Source organism: Equus quagga, chromosome 17 (genome assembly GCF_021613505.1).
Source record: "Equus quagga isolate Etosha38 chromosome 17, UCLA_HA_Equagga_1.0, whole genome shotgun sequence".
In the NCBI taxonomy this organism is placed as follows: domain Eukaryota; kingdom Metazoa; phylum Chordata; class Mammalia; order Perissodactyla; family Equidae; genus Equus; species Equus quagga.
Window position 1 is genome coordinate 41,249,021 of NC_060283.1, and position 20,614 is coordinate 41,269,634.

General features: G+C 37.1%; 1 protein-coding gene across 4 annotated transcripts in view; it reads right to left on the reverse strand.

The window, feature by feature from the left end:
- Positions 1-20,614, reverse strand: part of SP140L (SP140 nuclear body protein like) — a 59,807-nt gene that overhangs the window by 3,958 nt on the left and 35,235 nt on the right. For all 4 annotated transcript variants that reach the window (XM_046643716.1, XM_046643715.1, XM_046643714.1 and 1 more), the window contains 3 exons: positions 5,580-5,684; positions 3,362-3,504; positions 2,143-2,190 (listed from right to left, as the gene is read on the reverse strand). In XM_046643716.1, coding sequence (XP_046499672.1) covers positions 2,143-2,190; positions 3,362-3,504; positions 5,580-5,684 — 296 coding nt within the window. The remainder of the gene's footprint in view (positions 1-2,142; positions 2,191-3,361; positions 3,505-5,579; positions 5,685-20,614) is intronic.

Genomic DNA, 20,614 nt, shown 5'->3' on the forward strand with positions numbered 1-20,614 from the left:
GCTCTTTGTCTTTTGGCCCAGTTGCACATTTGAATCTTCAGGGGAGAATATATAAAATACTAATGTCCTGGTGCCAACACCAGAGATTTGGAATCAATTGGGCTGGGTTGGGGAACAGGCACTGGTATTCTTAAGTCATAGAATGGCTAATTTTGGTATCAGAATCCTCTGCGGACTTTTAAACAATCCTAATGTCCAAGTCATAGCCCAGACTGATTAAGGCAGAATTTCCTCTAGGATGGGATCCAGGCAATGGTACTTTTCAAAGGTCTTCATGTGATTCCAGTGTGTAGTCCAAGCTGAGATTTAGCCTGAGCAAAGTCCGATGATTAATGCACGAGGATATTATAAGTCAACGTTAAATGGGCCCGTAATATCTGTCCCAGGAAAAGTTATTAACAGGGGTGAGGACACTCTCACTGGAATGGTTGCTGTCTCCTCCCCATGCATTCTTGGCCATGGGCTGTGTGATGTGACCCCATGTCCACGTCCATCCTAAATAAAGGAGCACAGGGCTAGGGCTGTGGAATCCATGCACTGCACTTAACCTATTTGATTGTTGCCTCCATAACCTTCTTCCACAGAGGGAGAAGTCACTTTCACAGATAGAAAGGAGGTCTTCACAGCCCCTCTGATGGAGCCAAAGGGCATCCAAAGAAGTGACATCAAAGTACACAATTTTCCAGTTCAGCTCCTTCTATAGGATACATCAGTCTCCCAAGAGCTTCCTCTCCAACAGCACTATCCTCATGAAGGGCAAATAATTTCTACTTGAGACAAATTCTGTGTGTACATTTTATTGGAATGTAGAAAAGGATGAAAAGGATCAGAAAAAAATGATTTTAGTTGCCTATCTCATGAAATGATATAGTTATATGTTGCATGATGACGCTGCAGTCTAAGGGACCACATATACAAAGCTGGACTCATAAGTTTAGTACCATATAGTCTAGGTGTGTAGTAGGCTACACCATCTAGGTTTGTGTAAGTACTTTAGAGGAGGAAGAAATTTTTTTCTATCCTTCTAGGTTCTTCTGTTGGTCTTAGGTTTAATTGACATGAGACAGATTAACAAAAGAAAACGAACAAAAGTTTAGTAATACATATACATAAGCGAAACCCAGGAAAACTGAGTAACTCACCATATGGCCAAAGCCTCACCTTAAATACTATTTTCAACTAAAAACAAAAGATGTTTGAGGTGGGGAGAGTCGGGGACTTCAAAGGGAAGGAAGGCAATTCACAGGTAGGTGAAAGGAGCAAACATTTGGAAAACAAGTGTGTGTTTGGGCAGCACAGAAATAGAAGAACACAGACGGGAGCCCAGCAAACATGCTTTTCTAGGTTCCTCACTGTCTACCACCTAGTTCATGTTATGTTAAAGTGATAGCTTGCTTCCCGAGACAGGTTCTTTTAAAATCTGAATTCTTTTAGGCAGTTAAGGGGCAGATAAGAAGAAAAACTTTCTGAGTCTTTTATTTCTTAAAAATAATCAGCCTGAAATAATCCTCATGTTAAAGGGACACATTTTGGGGTGACAAATTTTGATCCCCTACACTACACTCTATGATGTTTGCACAATGATGAAATTGCCTAATGTTTCATTCCTTAGAACATATCCCCATCATTAAGTGACACGTGACTATATATGGTTTCATTAATATCCCAAAATAGAGTATCTACTAGGCCAGGGTCATCTGAATGACTATGAGAAAACTTTCGTTTCATCAGATTTCAATGAAGTTAGAAAATATTAACACTGATGAAAAAAATCTGGGCTTGAGTTGAAGATGACACTATTATGAAATATTTTTATGTATTCCATAATCATATTTGCTTTTCCAATTTTGACATCCTTACAAAATCTGCATCTATAGCTAAAGCACATTCATGAGGTCTATTTTGATGACTCCATATTATCCCCATGTCAAATGGATTACTGTTCAAAGAAGACCTTGCCTTACATACAACATAATGTTCAAAATTGCAACTCTGAAGAAACAAGTGAAAAAAAAAAAAGCAGGAGAGATGAGAGGAGGAAGCTTAATTATAATTACCCAATTGAGAAAGCATAAAATAACATGCCATACACGTAAAACCAGTCAGGTGATGAGAACTTGTAAGAAGTTATATAATAATCACCTTTTTTTTCTTGGTGTATATTCTTGGAGGTTTAGGCAGAAATCCTTCCTGAAAGATAAAAAGATCCAAGTACATGGTTAACCTGGGTTTCTGTTTTGTGAGTCTGGTATTTCCCACCTCCTCTCAAATATTTCTACCTGGACATCCCACTATCAGTTCAAAAGTCCAGGTGTCTAAATGAGAAACCATCTTCCTTGCCTCACCTGTACTTCTTCTAGACTTCAATAAATGGCAGCTGGAAAATCATCTTTAGAAACTTTTCCCCATCTCTTGTGCTTTTTCTGAAGTTTTAAGAGGTTTTTCTTCACCATCCCTTTGACATCTCTCACCTCCTATCCATTCCCATAAATGCCACTCCAGCTTGAGTCCTTACAGCAGAGCCATTCAATCAACACACACTTATCCCATGCCTACTGAGTGTCACACACTCTGGACAATCTTGGGCACACACAGACACTAGAGCAGTCTAGAGAGAAAAAGAGAATGCATGGAAGGATAAGTATAAGGTAGTGTAAAAAGGACTTTAGTAGTGGGTTCAGGGGGCCCAGGGAAGGGCTGACCAGGAGCCAGACCAGTCAGGGAATATTATTCAGAGAGGGGTGACGTTTGAGCTGAGCATTGTAGGGTGACTATAGGTTCATTGGGCTGAAAGACACTGAAGTCATTTCAAGGCCCCATGACTGTCTAAGATAATGTTTTAAATGTGTCATTTCACACCTCAGAAGACTTCCCTGGTTCTGCATTGTCTATGTTATGAATTTCAACTCCTTAGCCTGGCATTAAATCTCTCCACAAACAACCCCAATTGATGGATTATGCCTCATCACACACAATCCGTCTACCTCAACCCACAGACCTACTTTAGTCGTGGTCCTGGTTTCCATGTCATTCTTTCTCTGAAGTGTCTTTTTTCCTCTTGTTTGACTGTACACTGTCTTCTTCTTTCACTGCATAAAGTTGTCTGCATTCACCTTAGTCAGAATGACCTTTCCCTCCTCCAAGCTCCTGCATCTACCCTGACAGAGCCCCTTGTACCACACTGATGTGATGCATTGTACTGAGGCTATGAGTGTGGGACACCTCTCTTTGGCAAGAGGATAAACTCTGGTGCATCGTGGCTTCTGCTATAACTCAACAAATATTTGGTGAACAAATAGTGACCTTATTCTTAGGAAGCAGCAAGGAAAGTCACATCTCCCGGCCCCTGTTACTGGAATACCTCTATCAGCCATCGTAGGGGCCTCCCACCACAGCGCACACTCAGCTTCCAGTTACTTGATTTTTCGTGGCCTCCATTGACTTCAAATTCCCTGAGGGTCATCCAGTCTCCACCTTCACTCTGTATACACTTCACCAAGGTTCCTGTAAAACCAGGGTAAGTTGATCCTGAGACCTCTTGGTCCTCAGAGTTCTGCTGGTGGCCTCCCACTACACTGGATCTGGAGATACCCAATTTGGGCTCAAGAGCAATTGCCAGAGAGTCTGGCCTCTCCTCCCAGACTCCAGAAACCCCAAACCCAACCTATAAGTCCCCTCAAAGGAGATTTCCTGCCTTGTAGCAACATTTCTTTAACCTTTATGCAACAAAAAATTGATAATTATCATCAAAATAAACCTTTTAAAAGTATTCCAAAATCACCCACAAAAGAAAAAACAAGTGATTCTGAAGAGTGAGAGGATTTCAATTTTCTGAGGATACAGAGTCTCCAGATGGCCCTGGGGGCAATGTGGAGACAGAACTTCAAGTTGGACTTGGACCTCAGGTGGGTGTCCTGTGGCTCAAAATAGTACCACAGCAACATCTGTGCCCTTGATTACAACCATTCTTATACAATTTAATGGCATTATTGAACAGAGATCTTTCTGTCCCTGAAATCCTGGACAGCTGACATTAAAATAATTGTGAAATATTATTCAGTGGAAAATTTAAGTTATATAAAGAAGACAGGCATATGCTTAATGTCATTAGTCACTAGAGAAATACAAATCAAAATCACAGTGAGATACTACTTCACATCCACTAGGATGACCATAATAAAAAAGACGGACAATAACAAGTGTTGGTAAGAAGGCAGAGAAATTGGAGCCCTCGTACATTGCTGGTGGGAATATAAACTGGTGCAGCCAACGTGGAGAGTAATTTGCTTTTTCCTCAATAAGTTAAACATAGAATTACCATACAACCCAGCAATTCCACTGCTGGGTATGTGCCCAAAAGAATTGGAAACATATATTCACACAAAAACTTGTACATGAATGTTCAAAATAGCACTATTCATAATAGCCAAAGAGTGGGAAAAAACCAAACTGATGAATGGATAAACTAAATATGGCATATCTATACTATGGAATATTAAATTATTTGGCAATAAAAAAGAATGAAGTGCAATACTTGCTACTACATGGATGAACCTTGAAAACATCACGCTAAATGAAAGAGCCAGTCACAAGAAGACACATATTATATGAGTCGATTGATATGAAATGCCTCAATAAGGCCAGTTTATAGAGCAGAAAATAGATTAGTTGTTGCTTAGGGCTGGGTGGTGGGGTGAGATGGGAACAGGCGTTGACTGCTAAGAGACATGGAGTTCTCTTTAGTGGGGGACAAAAATGCTCTAAAATTAGATTTTAATGATGGTTGTATAATCTTGTGAATATACAAAAAAATCCCAAACACACCCAACAATGAATCGTACGCTCTAAGTGATGACTTGTATGGTATATGAATTATATCTCACTAAAGCTGCTTAAAAAAGTCATGATGCAAACATTTGATTAACTGGTGTCCACAAACCCATATTAAGAGATGTCTGATATAACATCCATCATAATAGACAATTTTTGTGAAGCTTTATAATTTAAAAAGGCAAATATTTTACATTCTTTATGTGAATTAACTCTCACATTCACACCATGAAGCAAGTCTTTAGTTATTTTCTCTTTTTTAGTTGAGAAATTTTGGGCTCAGAAAGGGCCCATTCTTTATTCAGATGAATCCATCACTTGGCATAACTGAGGCTGGAATGAGGTTTTCTACTTCGAAATTCTGTGATCTTCTCACTACATCAAGCACCCTGCCCTGGTGATGATGATCCAGAAAGGGAAGAGGATATGAAGGTGGAGGCTGAGGGCCTCTTCCCTTTTGTTTCTGATTCAAAGTAAAATATGCAATATTTTCCATCTATAGGTTGAAGTGCTTGCACTTCTCTTTGGTTGTTTGGGCATCCCCATAGACACTTCCATGTGGAGGAAGCACTTAACGTGTGTGATTTCTTAAAGCATGAAAATATTATTCTTAGGGATCCCTTCCTCCTTCTCTCAAGCCAAACTGGGGCTCCAATTCCTTAAAGATGTGTAATTCAGATGGGTAATTCCATCACTTCTGTGATTCTTTCAGATAGAAGTTGCAAATTAAAGTAGACCTTGAAACCCACCTCGTTTCAATTTTCTCTTATATAACATCCCCTTTGCCTGACCACAGGTCACAGGAAGTATTTCAGAGTGGAAATTCACATTTTCATTTCTGTCCATTCTTGACCCTGAAAGAGAAGATTTCTTCATTATGCCTCATTTTGCGATTGTACATGCATCCTTCCTCTCCTGTTGGGGTCATTCCTATAAAGACATAGGAGCACTTAGGAAACTATTCCACAAATCTCTAAAATTTCGGTCTTTCTTCCAGTGGTATTTTTGGTACATAACATACATAGACAGAATGTCTCCTTTGACTTCACTTCTCAAATCTCACACAAAACAGAATGCTTTAGCAGAGAAACCAGGCATCAATAAAACCGTCTTAACTCCCAATCTAGTCAGCCTCACTGATTCTTACAGGACAACAAAACACACAGCTTCTGTCATGTTCTGCAGGGTACTCTCCAGCAATACTATTTCACTGCAGTTAGGTAGCTAGAGACAAAGTGAGAGACCATACTTGTATCTCTCTATTTGAGCCCTGACTGAGTGAGAAGAGAGAGGATAATGGGGTAACCTAATGGAGATGGTGTCTGCCTTCTATTTGTGTTTTCTACTTTGCTTCATTTCTCTCTCACATCAGCTTTCTCCATAGCTAAAAGAAGAGCTCAAGAAGCTCTAGAACAATCTGCAAATTGCATGGCTGGCTAGATCATTTGCAGACTGACAATGGTGTGCCCTTTATCAAGAGCTACACCCAATGCACTGACTGTCTGACTCTATATGCTCATCTCTTCCTTTCCACACTCTTCTGTACAGCTCTTTGGTCACCGAAGGCAGCTGTCCCCAGGAAGGAATCAGCTCCTTCCTGAATCGTGATCAGGACAAAAGCGGTGAGGGATTAATGGTATATAGACCAGTTCCAAAAATTCAAGATTCTTTTCTGACTACTGCTGGAAATGATGGTTGCTTCCCCAACCAGCATAGAGGGCACAGCCTTCAGAGTGCCTGGGGGATTCAGATTTAAATTTGACTATATTTTATGGAAATGCCTTTGCTCTGCTTATATCTGACCCTTCTGGATGAAAGCTGAGAATAGGAGATGATTGGGAAAGAAAGATGAAGTTATAGGCACTGGAATGGCACACACAGATTTTGTGGCACTGAAGGAAGAGCAAAAATCCAGGTATCTGAGGAGGGAACACCCTAAACCCTAGGAGGGACAGGAAATGGAGGAACGTTAATGACATCTATCTTTTGGAACTGCCCTGAATCCCTCTTTCAGAAGGAAACTGCCCTGGTACACCTCTTGTACCACGGAGATGCTGAGTCTGCCATTCTGTACCAGAATCAAGAAAACAGACACTAGAAACAGTGTCTGCACATTCCATGCAGAATACCTCCAGACATTGTCCCCACCCTGATTCTTAGTCATCCAGTGGAGGGTTGCAGGGGGAAGAACGCCTTCTGGTGGGTATCATGGGCAAAAAGAACAGATTGGATAGACTGTCCTCAGGCAGTGCTCCTCCCTCCACCTCCCCGCCCCACCCCAATCAATGACTAGATCCAATAAATGGAGCTAGGAACTCTAAGCCTCTACAGCTGGCCAAGGGCCCACATTGGAGGTACTGTCTACCTTCACCCTGGCTGATGTATGTCTGCTTAGGGACCTCAACAATTGTAAATGTTTCCCTTTCAGGAGCACCATGTGTGCCCTTGGGATTGTACTTCTTGTGTGAAAGCCAGGCATTCACTTGCCTCCTTTATGCAAACACGTGACTTGCACAGCAAGGGTGGTCATAAAAGACCCAAAACCATTTACGGTTTATGAAATTTATTAGAGGCTGCAGGAAACAAATTGAATGGATTTGGTCCCGGCCTCCATTGGTCAGATTAATCAGAATGGCTATTGGAGTGGTTTCTTTATGGGGAAATTTGCCACAATCTGCTGTGTGAGGTGAATTTGTTGGGAGGCAATTCATGGCATTTCCACATGCCTCAGAGTATCTTTTCAAGGATGTTTGAATGGCAAACAGCCTTGGAAGCTAGAATTAATGTGGCCCTCCAGGTCAGATGGCAGATTTGTTTCCTGACCAGTATAAAATAGAGAACGTCTCCCTCCTTAGAAATATATCAGGATAATAAAGTCTCTCTCGGATCCTCAGAGGAGATTTGCTTAACTTCCAGGGTGATGGTCATGTTCTGTATGTTGATAAAGATTTAGATTCTACAGGGAAATGCTTTAATCAGAACTCATAACATGATATACTTAATATTTGTGCATCTCATTGTAAATTTTAGCTAAAAAAGAAAATAAATAATTGTGAACAAATATTGAACTCCAATTAATGATAGGCATGCTGAAGTATTTGGGGGGAAGTGTACTGATGTCTGCAACTTTGTAATATTTCCATCTTAAAGATGGGTTAGAGAATGGGTAGAGAAATGGATAGATGGGCAGAAATGTGGTAAAGCAAGAATGGTACAATGTTAATTGTAAATCTATGTAAAAGTATAATGGGGCTTATGGTAAAATTTCCCAATTTTTCCATACCTTTAAAATTTTAATAATTCAGTGATGTGGAAAAGAGCTTTCGGAGAGAAAGGAAAGATTATTAACCAAGAAATGACAGTCAAAGTAAAAGAAGAATTTTCATCAGCTACACAATACATTACAGAAGACATTCCAGTAATCACTTTACTGTACCGAGGAGAAATAAATGTCAACCTAGAATTTTTAAACTTGTTAAAAAAATTCTATCAAAATAAAGACAAATTTGCATATGCAACACTTAGAGGGTTTACCACTTAGAGATCTTCACTAAAAGAACCAGTGATTTAATTCAGCTAGACAAAAAGTGAAACCAAAGAAAAGAAACAATGATGATAAAAAAATCATTTAAATAATTATTGACTGTAAAAGTGATAAGTTTCAAAATTTATAATTAAAAGAAAATTAATAAGAAAATGTTAAAGAAAAATAGCTTAAGTATGGAAATGAGATGTTCAATTTGTAGGGAATCTATGCTAAGACCCTCGTCATCTTTTGAGGTCAGGGCGTGGTTAAAGAGATTACTGAAATTTTATCTCCAATTTCCAAACCAGCAGAGGAAAACGGTGGAATACAAAATTCAATCTCAATCCATCAGAAAGCAGGAAAAAGACACAAAAACACAGAAAAAGAATGGTCAGCAATAATATAGAATATGTAAGTTCACATATATCAGGAATCATAATAAAAGTAACAAATAAAAATTAACTATTAAAAGATTAGGATAATCAGGGAAGATTACAAAAAACTGAATATCACAAGAGACATAAAACAAATCTGCATAGGAGGGTTTTATGAAAAGGGAGCAAAAAACATAAAAGTTAATGCAAAAATCTTAGCACTCTGAAAAAGAGATTTTTAAGGCAAAAAGCATTAATAAGAATGAAGAGGAACGCTGTCTAATAATAAAAGAAAAAATCCACTGTTATAACAATCGTGGATAGCTTCAAAGTACTTAAAGTAAAACAACAGAACATGGAGGAATTGGTAAATACAAAATCATGGGAGAAGTTAACACATCTCTATACATACCTGATGGAACAAATACAATCTAATTTACTATGGATATAGAAGATTTAAACAACAAAGTTGTGCTTAATAAAGAAGATGTATATGAGGAGAAGCCCGAGCCCAACGAATAGTTCAAATGTACATTATTTTAAAATGACATAGAATATTTACAAATATCGATCACATGGTAGATTCCAAAAGGCTTTAACAAATTTTAAAGAATTGATGAGGTCAGTTCTTCATATTGTTTTCCAGATATTCATCTTCCATTCCTAATTTACTAACAGTATATCTGCATTCTGGAGACATCTAGACAAAATATCATAGTTCATAACTTCCTTTATAACTGGCATGACCACCAGTTTAAGATTTGATGAGTAAGATGAGAGCAGAATATTGTGTGGGAGGGAGGGAACTCTAGGAAAGCTTCACACAAAAAGGATAGACCTCTGGGGAAGATATCTTTCGCCCTTCACCATTTCTCCTTTGGGGGCCTGGAACATGGACCAATGGCTGGAGCTCAGCAGGTACCTTGGACAGTGACGTGGTTTTGAAAGTGGCTAACTGAAAGATAGAAGAAGTTTCAAAATGCACAGGGCCTAATGTAACCAAAACAACTTTGAAAAGGAGAAACAAAATTGGAGGCCTTATTACCTGATTTCAGGGCTTATTATGAAGCTATAGTTATAAATGGTGTCATACTGACATAAAGATATATAGACATATAGATAAATAGAACAGAAAAGGAAGTCCAGAAAAACACCAAGACTCGTAGGCCAACTGACTTTCAAAAACGATGTGAAAGCAATTAATTTAATGTAGAAAGGATAATCTTTTCAACAAATGGTGCTAGAACATTAGATATCCATATGCCAAAAAATAAAGAATCCTTACCTTACATCACATGTAAAAATTAACTCAAACTGGATCACAGATCCAAATGCAAGAGCTAAACCATACAACTTCTTGACAAAACGTAAGCTCTTGAGTTAGGCAAAGATTTCTTAAATAAAACCCAAAATTACAGATTATAAAAGAAAAACCTGTTAAATTAGACTTCATCAAAATTTTTAAAATTTCGCTCTTCAACAGATACCGGTAAGAAAATGAAAAGGTAAGCTACAGATTATAAGACCATAACTAACAAAGAACTTGAATCCAGAATACATAAATAGTGCTTTCATCTAAAAAAATAAAGTGATAACTGAATTGAACATGGGCAAAAGATTTGAATAGACACTTCACCAAATGAGATCTATGGGTGGCAAGTAAGTACATGAAAAGATGCTCAGCATTATTAATCATTAGGAAAATGAACATTAAAACTACAGTGAGATACAATTACATACCCACTAAGGATGGCTAAAATTAAAAACACTAAGAATACCAAGTACCGGTGAGTATGTGAAGCAATTGGAATTTTCAATACATTGCTAGTGGGAATGTAGAAAAGTATAAACCACTTTGAAAAACATTTTGGCAGATTCAGAAAATGTTAAACATGCACTCATGTTCATATGACTCAGTAGTACTAATCCTAGGTATTTATCCAAGAAAAATTAAAGCATGTCCACCCAAATATTGTATAAACATGTCCCTAGTAGTTTTTTTGTGATAGCTCCAAAGTGGAAACAGCTTATTGCCTATCAACAGGTGACTAGATAAACGATCTGCTGTATATCCATATAATGGACTTCTCAGCAATAAGAATGGAATAACTACTGATACACACAGCCATCTGGATAGGTCTCAAAAGCATTAAGCTAAGTGAAGGGAGACAGACTTAAATAAACTATATATTGTATGGATTCATTTATATGAAATTCCAGAAAAAAACTAGTGATAAAAACAGATCAGCTGCTGTCAAGAGCCAGAATGGGAAGAGGGAAACAAGGGGACCTTAGTGGGCAATGGAAATGTTCTATGTCGTGATGGTGGTAGTATTTACATGACTATACACATTTGTTAAAACATATCCAGTTGAAGGGTTAAAGTGATGAATTCTATTGTATGTAAATTATATCTCAATAAAGTTGACAAGAAAAGTAAAAACATGCACAATCTATGTAAAGAAAACTATAAAACTTTGTTGAAGGACAGAAAAGTTGACCTAAATAAATGCATAGTTCATTTTCCTTGTAAAAATCTCAATTCTACCCAAATTAATCTGCAAATTCATTATATTTTCAAAGTCCCAATGGAATTGGGGAGGTATTAGGAGAAAGTCTTGATTTGATTCTAAATCCACAGTGAGTGAGCCAGAATTACTGAAAATCTGAAATCTTTTTTTCTGTTGTGCCTCACTGTGCCTTTTATTTTTTTTCTTTGCAACAGAAGATATACTGAGTAGGAACAGCAAAATTTACTGTAAAGTTTGTAATTAAACCAACTGCAATTGGCACTGGAATAGAAATAAACAGAGCAGTGTTTCAGAATCGAGTGCAGGCACAGGTCCATGAATACAGGACAGGCACATAAAAGGACATTGCAATTCATGAAGAAAAAAGTGTTGGGGTGATTTCTAGTAATTACTACCTCACATCACTCACAAAGAGGTGAATCCCATGGGAATTACAGATTTAAACATTAAAAAGTATTAAGTACTTAAAATATTCTGGAAGCAAATATAAAGTATTTTTAAAATATTGAGGTGGAAAATATCCTTATAAATTTTATATAAAACCTAGAATCCATATAGGAAAAGCCTGATAGATTTGAATGCACAAAATTTTCATAATTCTCTAGGATGAAATATACAATGACAAACCTAAAAAGTCACATCAAGTGAGACAAAATATTAACAACACATATAGGCAAAATTTCATATATATTATATATTAGTATTCCTATTCATATTCGGCTTGGTTACAAAAAAACCCAGGAAACCACCAACATAACAGCAACACTGGCACAATATATACCACGCATTTTTGGAAGAAGAAAAACAAATGACCAAAAACCAATGAAAAATGTTCAACCATAGCAAAAAATTATAGTAATGTAAATTAATGTACTGATTTAAAGTAAGGGAAATGTAATAGTATGAATAGATTTATTTAGGTATATGACAATTTCAAATGTGTTAATAAATGCATAGAAAAAATACATCAAAGTTTACAAAGATATATATTTTTGTGTGTATCAGGAAGATTGGCCCTGAGGAAGACTGTTGTTGAGCTAAAAACCTTGCCAATCTTCCTCTGTTTTATGTGGGATGCCACCGCAGCATGGCTTGATGAGCAGTGCTCAGTCCTTGCCCAGGATCCAAACCTGTGGACCCCGGGCTACCAAAGTGGAGCATGTGAACTTAACCACTGTGCCACCAGGTTATTCCCTACAAAGATATTTTTTTTAAAAATCCGAAAAACAAAACTTAAAGATGTGAGTATTCTATGAAATTACAGGGCAAGAGCTCAGGATGGCAGTGTAGGAGGACCTTGAACTCATCCTCTCCTGCAGACACAACAAACTTATAGCTGTGTATGGAATACTTTTCCTCTGAAGAGGACCTGAGAACTAGATGAACAGCACCTCCATGATGGAAAACAAAAGAGATGTAATGAGAAGGGTAAGAGAGGCAGAGACATGGCCTCACCTGGGACCCCATCCCAGGCACAGTGACCCACAATTGGGGGGCAACCCCCAAAAACCATGGAAGGCTCACTCAAGGAGTAAAGGGATAGTGTCCCACATCAGGCACCCAGACCCTTGTGACCAGCAACAGAAAGACAAGCCCTCAAAAATGTCTGGTTTTGAAAATCAGTGATGGTTAAGACCAGGAGAACCATAGAATTATAGAAAAATGAGGCCTGCTTGTAAAAGGCTCATGCAGAGATCCACTTAACCTGAGATCCAGCACAAAAGCAATGGTTTGAAAAGTGCCTGGACCATAAAGGAGGGAGACCCACTCACTAAACTGAAAGCAGCTGCTAGAGAGGTAGGACCCTGCTAGGACTTTGTCTGGGGAAGAAAGCACTGGTGGACACCATTTTTGCAACTTCATCATAACTTGCTGTTGCTGGAACCAAGGGTGCCACTTTTGGGCCAACCCTCTACCTACTAGCACCGAAGGGCATGTCCTGCCCATCCCGTACCACAGCTGAGTCACAATTAGACGAAGCAGGTGCATGAGTTCCTCCCGTCTAGCACTGCAGCTGAGCCACAACCTCAACCTCCCAGCATAACAATGGGGTGTAACTGGGCTGGGTGAATGCTGTGTACCCCGCCCACCCTGCACTATAGCCAAGGCCCTACAACAGATGACAGACACATGCAGCCCACAAGAGGGAGGTTCATAGAGTGCCTGGCTCTGGTGATCAAGGGTTACTGTGCTTCTGGGCCACACTGAACATCTATATAAGACTGAAGGCTGTAGCTACTTCACCTAATATATATAGACAAACACAGGGAGACAGGTAAAATGAGGAGACAGAGGAATTGGTTCCAAACCAAAGAACAAGGAAAATCCCCAGAAAAAGACCTTAATGAAACAAAGATAAGCAACATACCTGATAAACAGTTCAAAGTAATGACCATAAAGATGCTCCTTGAACTTGGGAGAAGAATGGATGAACACAATGAGAACTTCAACAAAGAGACAGAAAATATAAGAAGGTACCAAACAAAAGTTATTATTAGGGGCTGGCCTTGTGGTGTAGTGGTTAAGTTCACATGCTCCTCTTCAGTGACCTAAGGTTTGCTGGTTCGGATCCCCGGCATGGACCTATACACCGCCCACCAAGCTATGCTGTGATGGCATCCTACATACAAAATAGAGGAAGATTGGCATAGATACTAACTCAGAGACAATCTTCCTCAAGGAAAAAGAGGAAGATTCACAACAGATGGTAGCTCAGGGCCAATCTTCCTCACTTAAAAAAAAGTTATAATTAAACTGAAAAATACACTAGAGGGGCTCAACAGCAGAACAGATAAAATGGAAGCATGAATCAGTGAGCTGGAAGACAAAACAATGGAATTCACCCTGACAGAGCAGCAAAATGAAAAAAGAATTTAAAAAAGTGAGGATACTTTGAGGGACCTGTGGGATGACATCAAGCCAAATAATGTTTGCATTATAAGGGTCTCAGAAGGAAAAGAGAGAGAGAAAGAGCCAGGGAAACTATTTGAAGAAATAATACGTGACAAATTCCCTAATCTGGGAAAACAGACACCCAGATCCAGGAAGCCCAGAGAGTTCCAAAGAAGACAAACCCAAAGAGAAACATATCAAGACACATTATAATCAAAATAGTAAAAGTTAAGGATAAAGAGAGAATCTTAAAAGCAGCAAGAGAAAAACAATTTACTATGTACAAGGGAAATCCCATAAGGCTATTAGCAGATTTTTCAGAAAAAACTTTACAGGCCAGAAGGGAATAGGATTATGTATTCAAAGTGCTGAAAGGAAAAAAACTCCCAACCAAGAATTCTCTACCAGGTAAGGTTATCATTTAGAATTGAAGGAGAGATTAAAAGTTTTCCAGACAAACAAAAGCTAAAGGAGTTCATCACCACTGAACCAACCTTACAAGAAATGTTAAAGGGACTTCTCTAAGCTAAAAAGAAAAGGAACTAATTAATAATACAAAAACATAGAAAAGTAAAAATCTCACTGGAAAAGGTAAATAAATAATAAAAGTAGTGGGTCAATCACTTATAAACCAAGTTTGAAGACTGAAGGACAAAAACAAAATTAACTAAAATTACAATAATTAAAGGATACACAAAATAAAAAGATGTAAAATGTGTCATCAAAAATATAAAAACAGAAGAGGAAAGTAAAAATGTAAACTTTTAGGATGTGTTCAAGTTTAAGTTGTTATCAACTTAATAGAGACTGTTATACACACAGGATGGTGCATGTGAACCTCATGGTAATCACAAAGAATAAACTTACAGTAAATACACAAAAGAAAAAAAGAAAGATGTCTAAACGTAACACTAAAGAAAACCATCAAACCACAAGGGAAGAGAGAAAGAGAAGGAAGGAACAGAGGGGAACCACAAAAACAGCCAGAAAGCAATGAACAAAATGGTAATAAATACACTCATCAATAATTACTTTAAATGTAAATGGACTGAATTCTCCAATCAAAAGAAATAAGGTGGCTGAATGGATAAAAAAACAAGACCCATCTATATGCCACCTGCAAGAAACTCATTTCAGACCAAAAGACACACACAGACTGAAAGTGAAGGGATAGAAAAAAGATATACCATGAAAATGGAAATGAAAAGAAAGCTTGGATAGCAATACTTATATCAGACGAAATAGACTTTAAAACAAAAACTGTAACAAAAGACAAAGAAGGATGTTACATAAGGATAAAGGGGCCAATCCAACAAGAGGATATAATATGTGTAAATATTTATTCACTCAACATAGGAGCACTAAAATATATAAAGCAATTATTTACAGACGTAAAGGGAGAAATTGACAGCAACACAATAATAAAAGAGGTCTTTAATACCCCATTTACATCAATGGCTAGATCATCCAGACAGAAAATCAACAAGGAAACATTGGCCTCAAATGACACATTACACTAGATCAACTTAATTGCTATATACAGAACATTCCATCCCAAAAGAGCAGAATACACATTCATTTCAAATGCACATGGAACATTCTCCAGGATAGATCACATGTTGGGCCAGAAAACAAGTGTGAATAAATTTTAAAAGACTGAAATCTTATCAAGCATCTTTTCCAACCAGAATGATGTAAAACTAGAAATCAATTTCAAGAAGAAAACTAGAAAAAACACAAACATATGGAGACTAAACAACAGGCTATTAAACAACCCATGGATCAATGAAGAAATCAAAGAATAAATCAAATGATAAGGGAAACACAATGTTCCAAAATCTTTGGGATGCAGCAAAGGTTGTACTAAGAGGGAAGTTCATAGCAATACAGGCCTACTTCACGAAAGGAGAAAAATCTCAAAACGATCTTACTTTACATCTAAAGTAACCAGAAAAAAGGGAACAAAAAAAGCCCAAAGTGAATAGAAGGAAGAAAATAATTAAGATCAGAGTGGAAATAAATGAAATAGGGACTAAAAAGAAAAAAAAAAGAAAAAAGTCAATGAAACAAAGAACTGGTTCTTTGAAAAGATAAACAAAATCATTAAACTTTTAACCAAATTTATCAAGAAAAAAAGGGAGAGGGCCTAAATAAATAAAATCAGAAATAAAAGAGAAGTGAAAATCAATACCACAAAAATACAAAAGATCATAAGAGAATAGTATGAACAATTATACACCAATAAATGAGACAACCTAGAAGAAATGGATAAATTCCTAGAAACTTACAATCTTTTATGATTGAATCATGAAGAAATAGAAAATATGAATAGACCAATTACTAGTAAAGAAATTGAATCAGTAACCAAAAAACTTCCAACAAACAAAAGTCTAGGACCAGATGGCTTCACAGGTAAATTCTACCAAATATCTAAAGAAGAGTTAATACCTATTCTTCTAAAATTATTCCAGAAAATCAAAGAAGGAACTTTTCCATACTCATTTTATGGGCCAGTATTACCCTGATACCAAACCAAAGACACTATAAAAAAAGAAAATTATGGGCAATATCCCTGATGAAGGTAGATTCAAAAATCCTTAACAAAATATTAGCAAACTGAATTCAACAATAGATTAAAAGGATTACACATCATAATCAAGTAGGATTTATTTTGGGAAGCAAGGATGGTTCAACATCTGCAAATCAATCAACATGATACACCACATTTACAAAATGAAGGGTAAAAATCATATGGTCATCTCATTAGATGTAGAAAAACCATTTAACAAAATTCAACACCCATTTATGATAAAAGCTCTCAACAAAGTGAGCATAGAGGAAATGTACCTTAATATAATAAAGGCCATATATGACAAACCAATAGCTAACAACATGCTTAATGGTGAAAAGCTGAAAGCTTTTCCTCCAAGATCAGGAACAAGACAAAGATGCCCACTCTCACCACTTTTATTCAATGCAGTATTGGAAGTCTTAGCCATAGCAATTAGGCAAGAAAAAGAAATAAAAGGCATCTAAATTGATAAGGAAGAAGTAAAAAGGAAGAAGTAAAACCATTTGCAGATGACATGATAGTATATATAGAAAACTCTAAAGACTCCACCAAAAAACTATTAGAACTAATAAATGAATTCAGTAAAGTTGCAGGATACAAAATTAATATACAGAAATCAGTTGCATTTCTACACACTAATATTGACCTATGAGAAAGAGAAATTAAGAAAACAAGCCCATGCAATTGCTTCAAAAAGAATAAAATACCTAAGAATAAATTTAACCAAGGAAGTATAAGACTTGTACTCTGAAAACTAGAAGACATTGATAAAAGAAATTGAAGATGACACAAATAAATGGAAAGACCTATCATGCTCATGGATTAGAAGAATTAATATTGTTAAAATGTCCATACTATCTAAAGCAATCTACAGATTTAATGCAATCCCTATCAAAATATCATTGGCCTTTTTCACAGAATTAGAACAAATAATCTTAAAATTTGTATGAAACTACAAAAAAAATAGTTTCTCAATCTTGAGAAAGAAGAACAAAGCTGGAGGTATCACTCTCCTTAATTTCAAACTGTAAAGTTATAGTAACCAAAACACTATGGCATTGGTTCAAAAACAGACATACAGATCAACACAACAGAATAGAGCACCCAGAAATTAATCCATGATTATATGGTAAATTAACCCAGACAATGAAGGCAAGAATACACAATGGGGAAAACATAGTCTCTTCAATAAATGGTGTGGGAAAAACTGGACAGCTGCACACAAAGGAATAAAACTCGACCACTATATTACACCATATAAAAAAACAAATCCAAAATGGATTAAAGACTTGAATGTAAGACCTGAAACCATAAAACTCCTAGAAGAAAACATAGGCAGTAAGCTCTTTGATATCAGTTTCAGCAATAGCTTTTTGGATCTGTCTGCTCAGGCAAGGGTGACAAAAGAAAAAATGAACCAATGGGACTACATCAAACTAAAAAGCTTTTGCATAGCAAAGGAAATAATCAACAAAAGGAAAAGGCAACCTACTGAATGGGAAAAGATAATTGCAAATGATATATCTGATAAGGGATTAATATCCAAAATACATAAGGAACTCATACAACTCAATATCAAAAAAGACAAACAATCCAATTAGAAAATGGTCAGAGGACCTGAATAGATATTTTTCCAAAGAAGACATACAAATGACCAACTGGCATATGAAAAGATGCTCAACATCACTTATCAGGCAAATGCAAATCAAAACCACAATGAGATATCATCTCACACACATCTCACATCAGAATGGCTATCATCATGAAGACAAGAAATAAGTGTCAGTGAGGACATGGAAGAAAGAGAGCCCTCATTTACTGTTGGTAGGAATGCAAATTGGTGCAGCCACTGGAATACAGTGCGGAGGTTCTTCAAAAAATTAAAAATAGAACTACCATACGACCCATCAATTCCACTTCTGGGTATTTATCCAAAGAACACCAAAACACTAATTTAAAAAGATCTATGCACCCCTATGTTCAATGCAGCATTATTTACAATAGCCAAGATATGGAAACAACCTAAGTGTCCATCAGTGGGTGATGGATAAAGAAGATGTGAGATACACGCACACACACACACAGGAATACTACTTAGCTATAAAAAAGAATGAAATTGTGCCATTTGTGACAACATGGATTGACCTTGAGGGCATTATGCTAAACAAAATAAGTTAGACAGCGAAAGACAAATATCACATGATTTCACTCATATGTGGAATCTAGAAACAAAACAAATGAACAAACAAAATAAAACAAAAACAAACTCATAGACACAGAGAACAGATCAGTGGTTACCAGAGGGGAAGGGGATTGGGGAATGGGTGAAATGACTCAAGAGAGTCAATGGTATGGTGATGGATGGTAACTAGGCTTGTAGTGGCGATCACTTTGTAGCGTATACAGACGTCAAATTAGAAAGCTGTACACCTTAAACTTACACAATAAAAAAGAAAGGGAAAATATAAATTTCTATTTTAAAATATGTAATCTAATAATATAAAGGGGATTTTATTTTCTTTTTAGTCTTATGAAAGATACTAGTTCTCTATTGCAGTTGTAATAAATTACCATACATTTTGTGGCTTAAAACAACACAAATTTATTATCTTACAGTTCTGAAGGTCAGAAATCTGACACAGGTCTCACTAGTCTAAAACTGAGGTGTCCACAGGACCTTCTTCCTTTCTGGAGGCTGTAGGGGATAATTTCTTTACCTCTTCCAACTTCTGAAGGTTGCCCGTGTTTCTAGGCTCATTGTCCCCTGCCTTCATCTTCAAAGTCAGTCCCATTGCATCTCTCTGATCATTATTTCATAGTCACATATCCATCTCTCTACAGCGGGAAAGGTTTTCTGTTTTTAAGGACCCATGTGTTTTGATTGGGGCCACCTGGATAACCAGGATAATCCCCTCATCTCAAGAGCCTTAAGTTAATCACATCCTTAAAGTCTCTTTTGCCATGTCAAGTCACTGATTCCAGATTCCAGGGATCAGGACATGCATGTCTGCTTCTGTTGGCAAAAAATTCTCAAGAATCTTGTAGATCTCCCATGTCTGTCATGGGATTTGCTCTATCAGACAAGAGGCTCCTCCACAGATCTTTTCTATATAATCATTTATCTATTTTTGGCTTCTGGTGTGCTGGCTGAAGGGATCTATGAGTCACATAGTTAATCTCCTCAAAGAACCTTTTATGTGACTGAATACTCTGACCTCTTGCTATTTCCACGGAACTAGCAAAAAGTTGTAAAACCCATTCTTGGTCACTTCTACAGAGCATACTTTCCTGACAGTGAATCTCCTAATTTCAGCATCTTTTGTAACCTGAATAGGCTAAGAATTTTCCAAATTATCAATTCCTGATTCCTTTTTGTTTAGCAGTTCTTTCCTCTCTCATTTTACTCTAAGCAGCAAAAAGAAACCAGCTGCACTTTCATGGCTTTGCTTAGAAATCTCCTTAGCTATATATATCCAGAGAGTTCTGCTTTCCACATATCTGCAAGACAGAATTTTGCCAAGCTTTGTCACTATATGACTAAGATCCCCTTCCTCTAGTTTCCAAAATATGTCTATTTCTGAGCACTCCCTCACCAGTCACACTTTCAGCCTCCATATTTCTACTATTTAGGATGATTTATGTGTTCTCTAAAACAATATAAGTTTTCTCTACTTCATTCTTCACCTCTTTCTGAGTCCTCTCTAGCAGTCTTTGTCATCCACCTTTCTACTAACAAAATGGTCAATCTAGGCTTTTGCTATCATTCTACTCAAGACTCTTCCAGCCTCTGCCTACTGCCCAAAGACACTTCCACACTTTCAGGAATGTGAATTCCTATATTGCTTCCACAACAATTTACTACAAACTGAGTAGCTTAAAACAACACAAA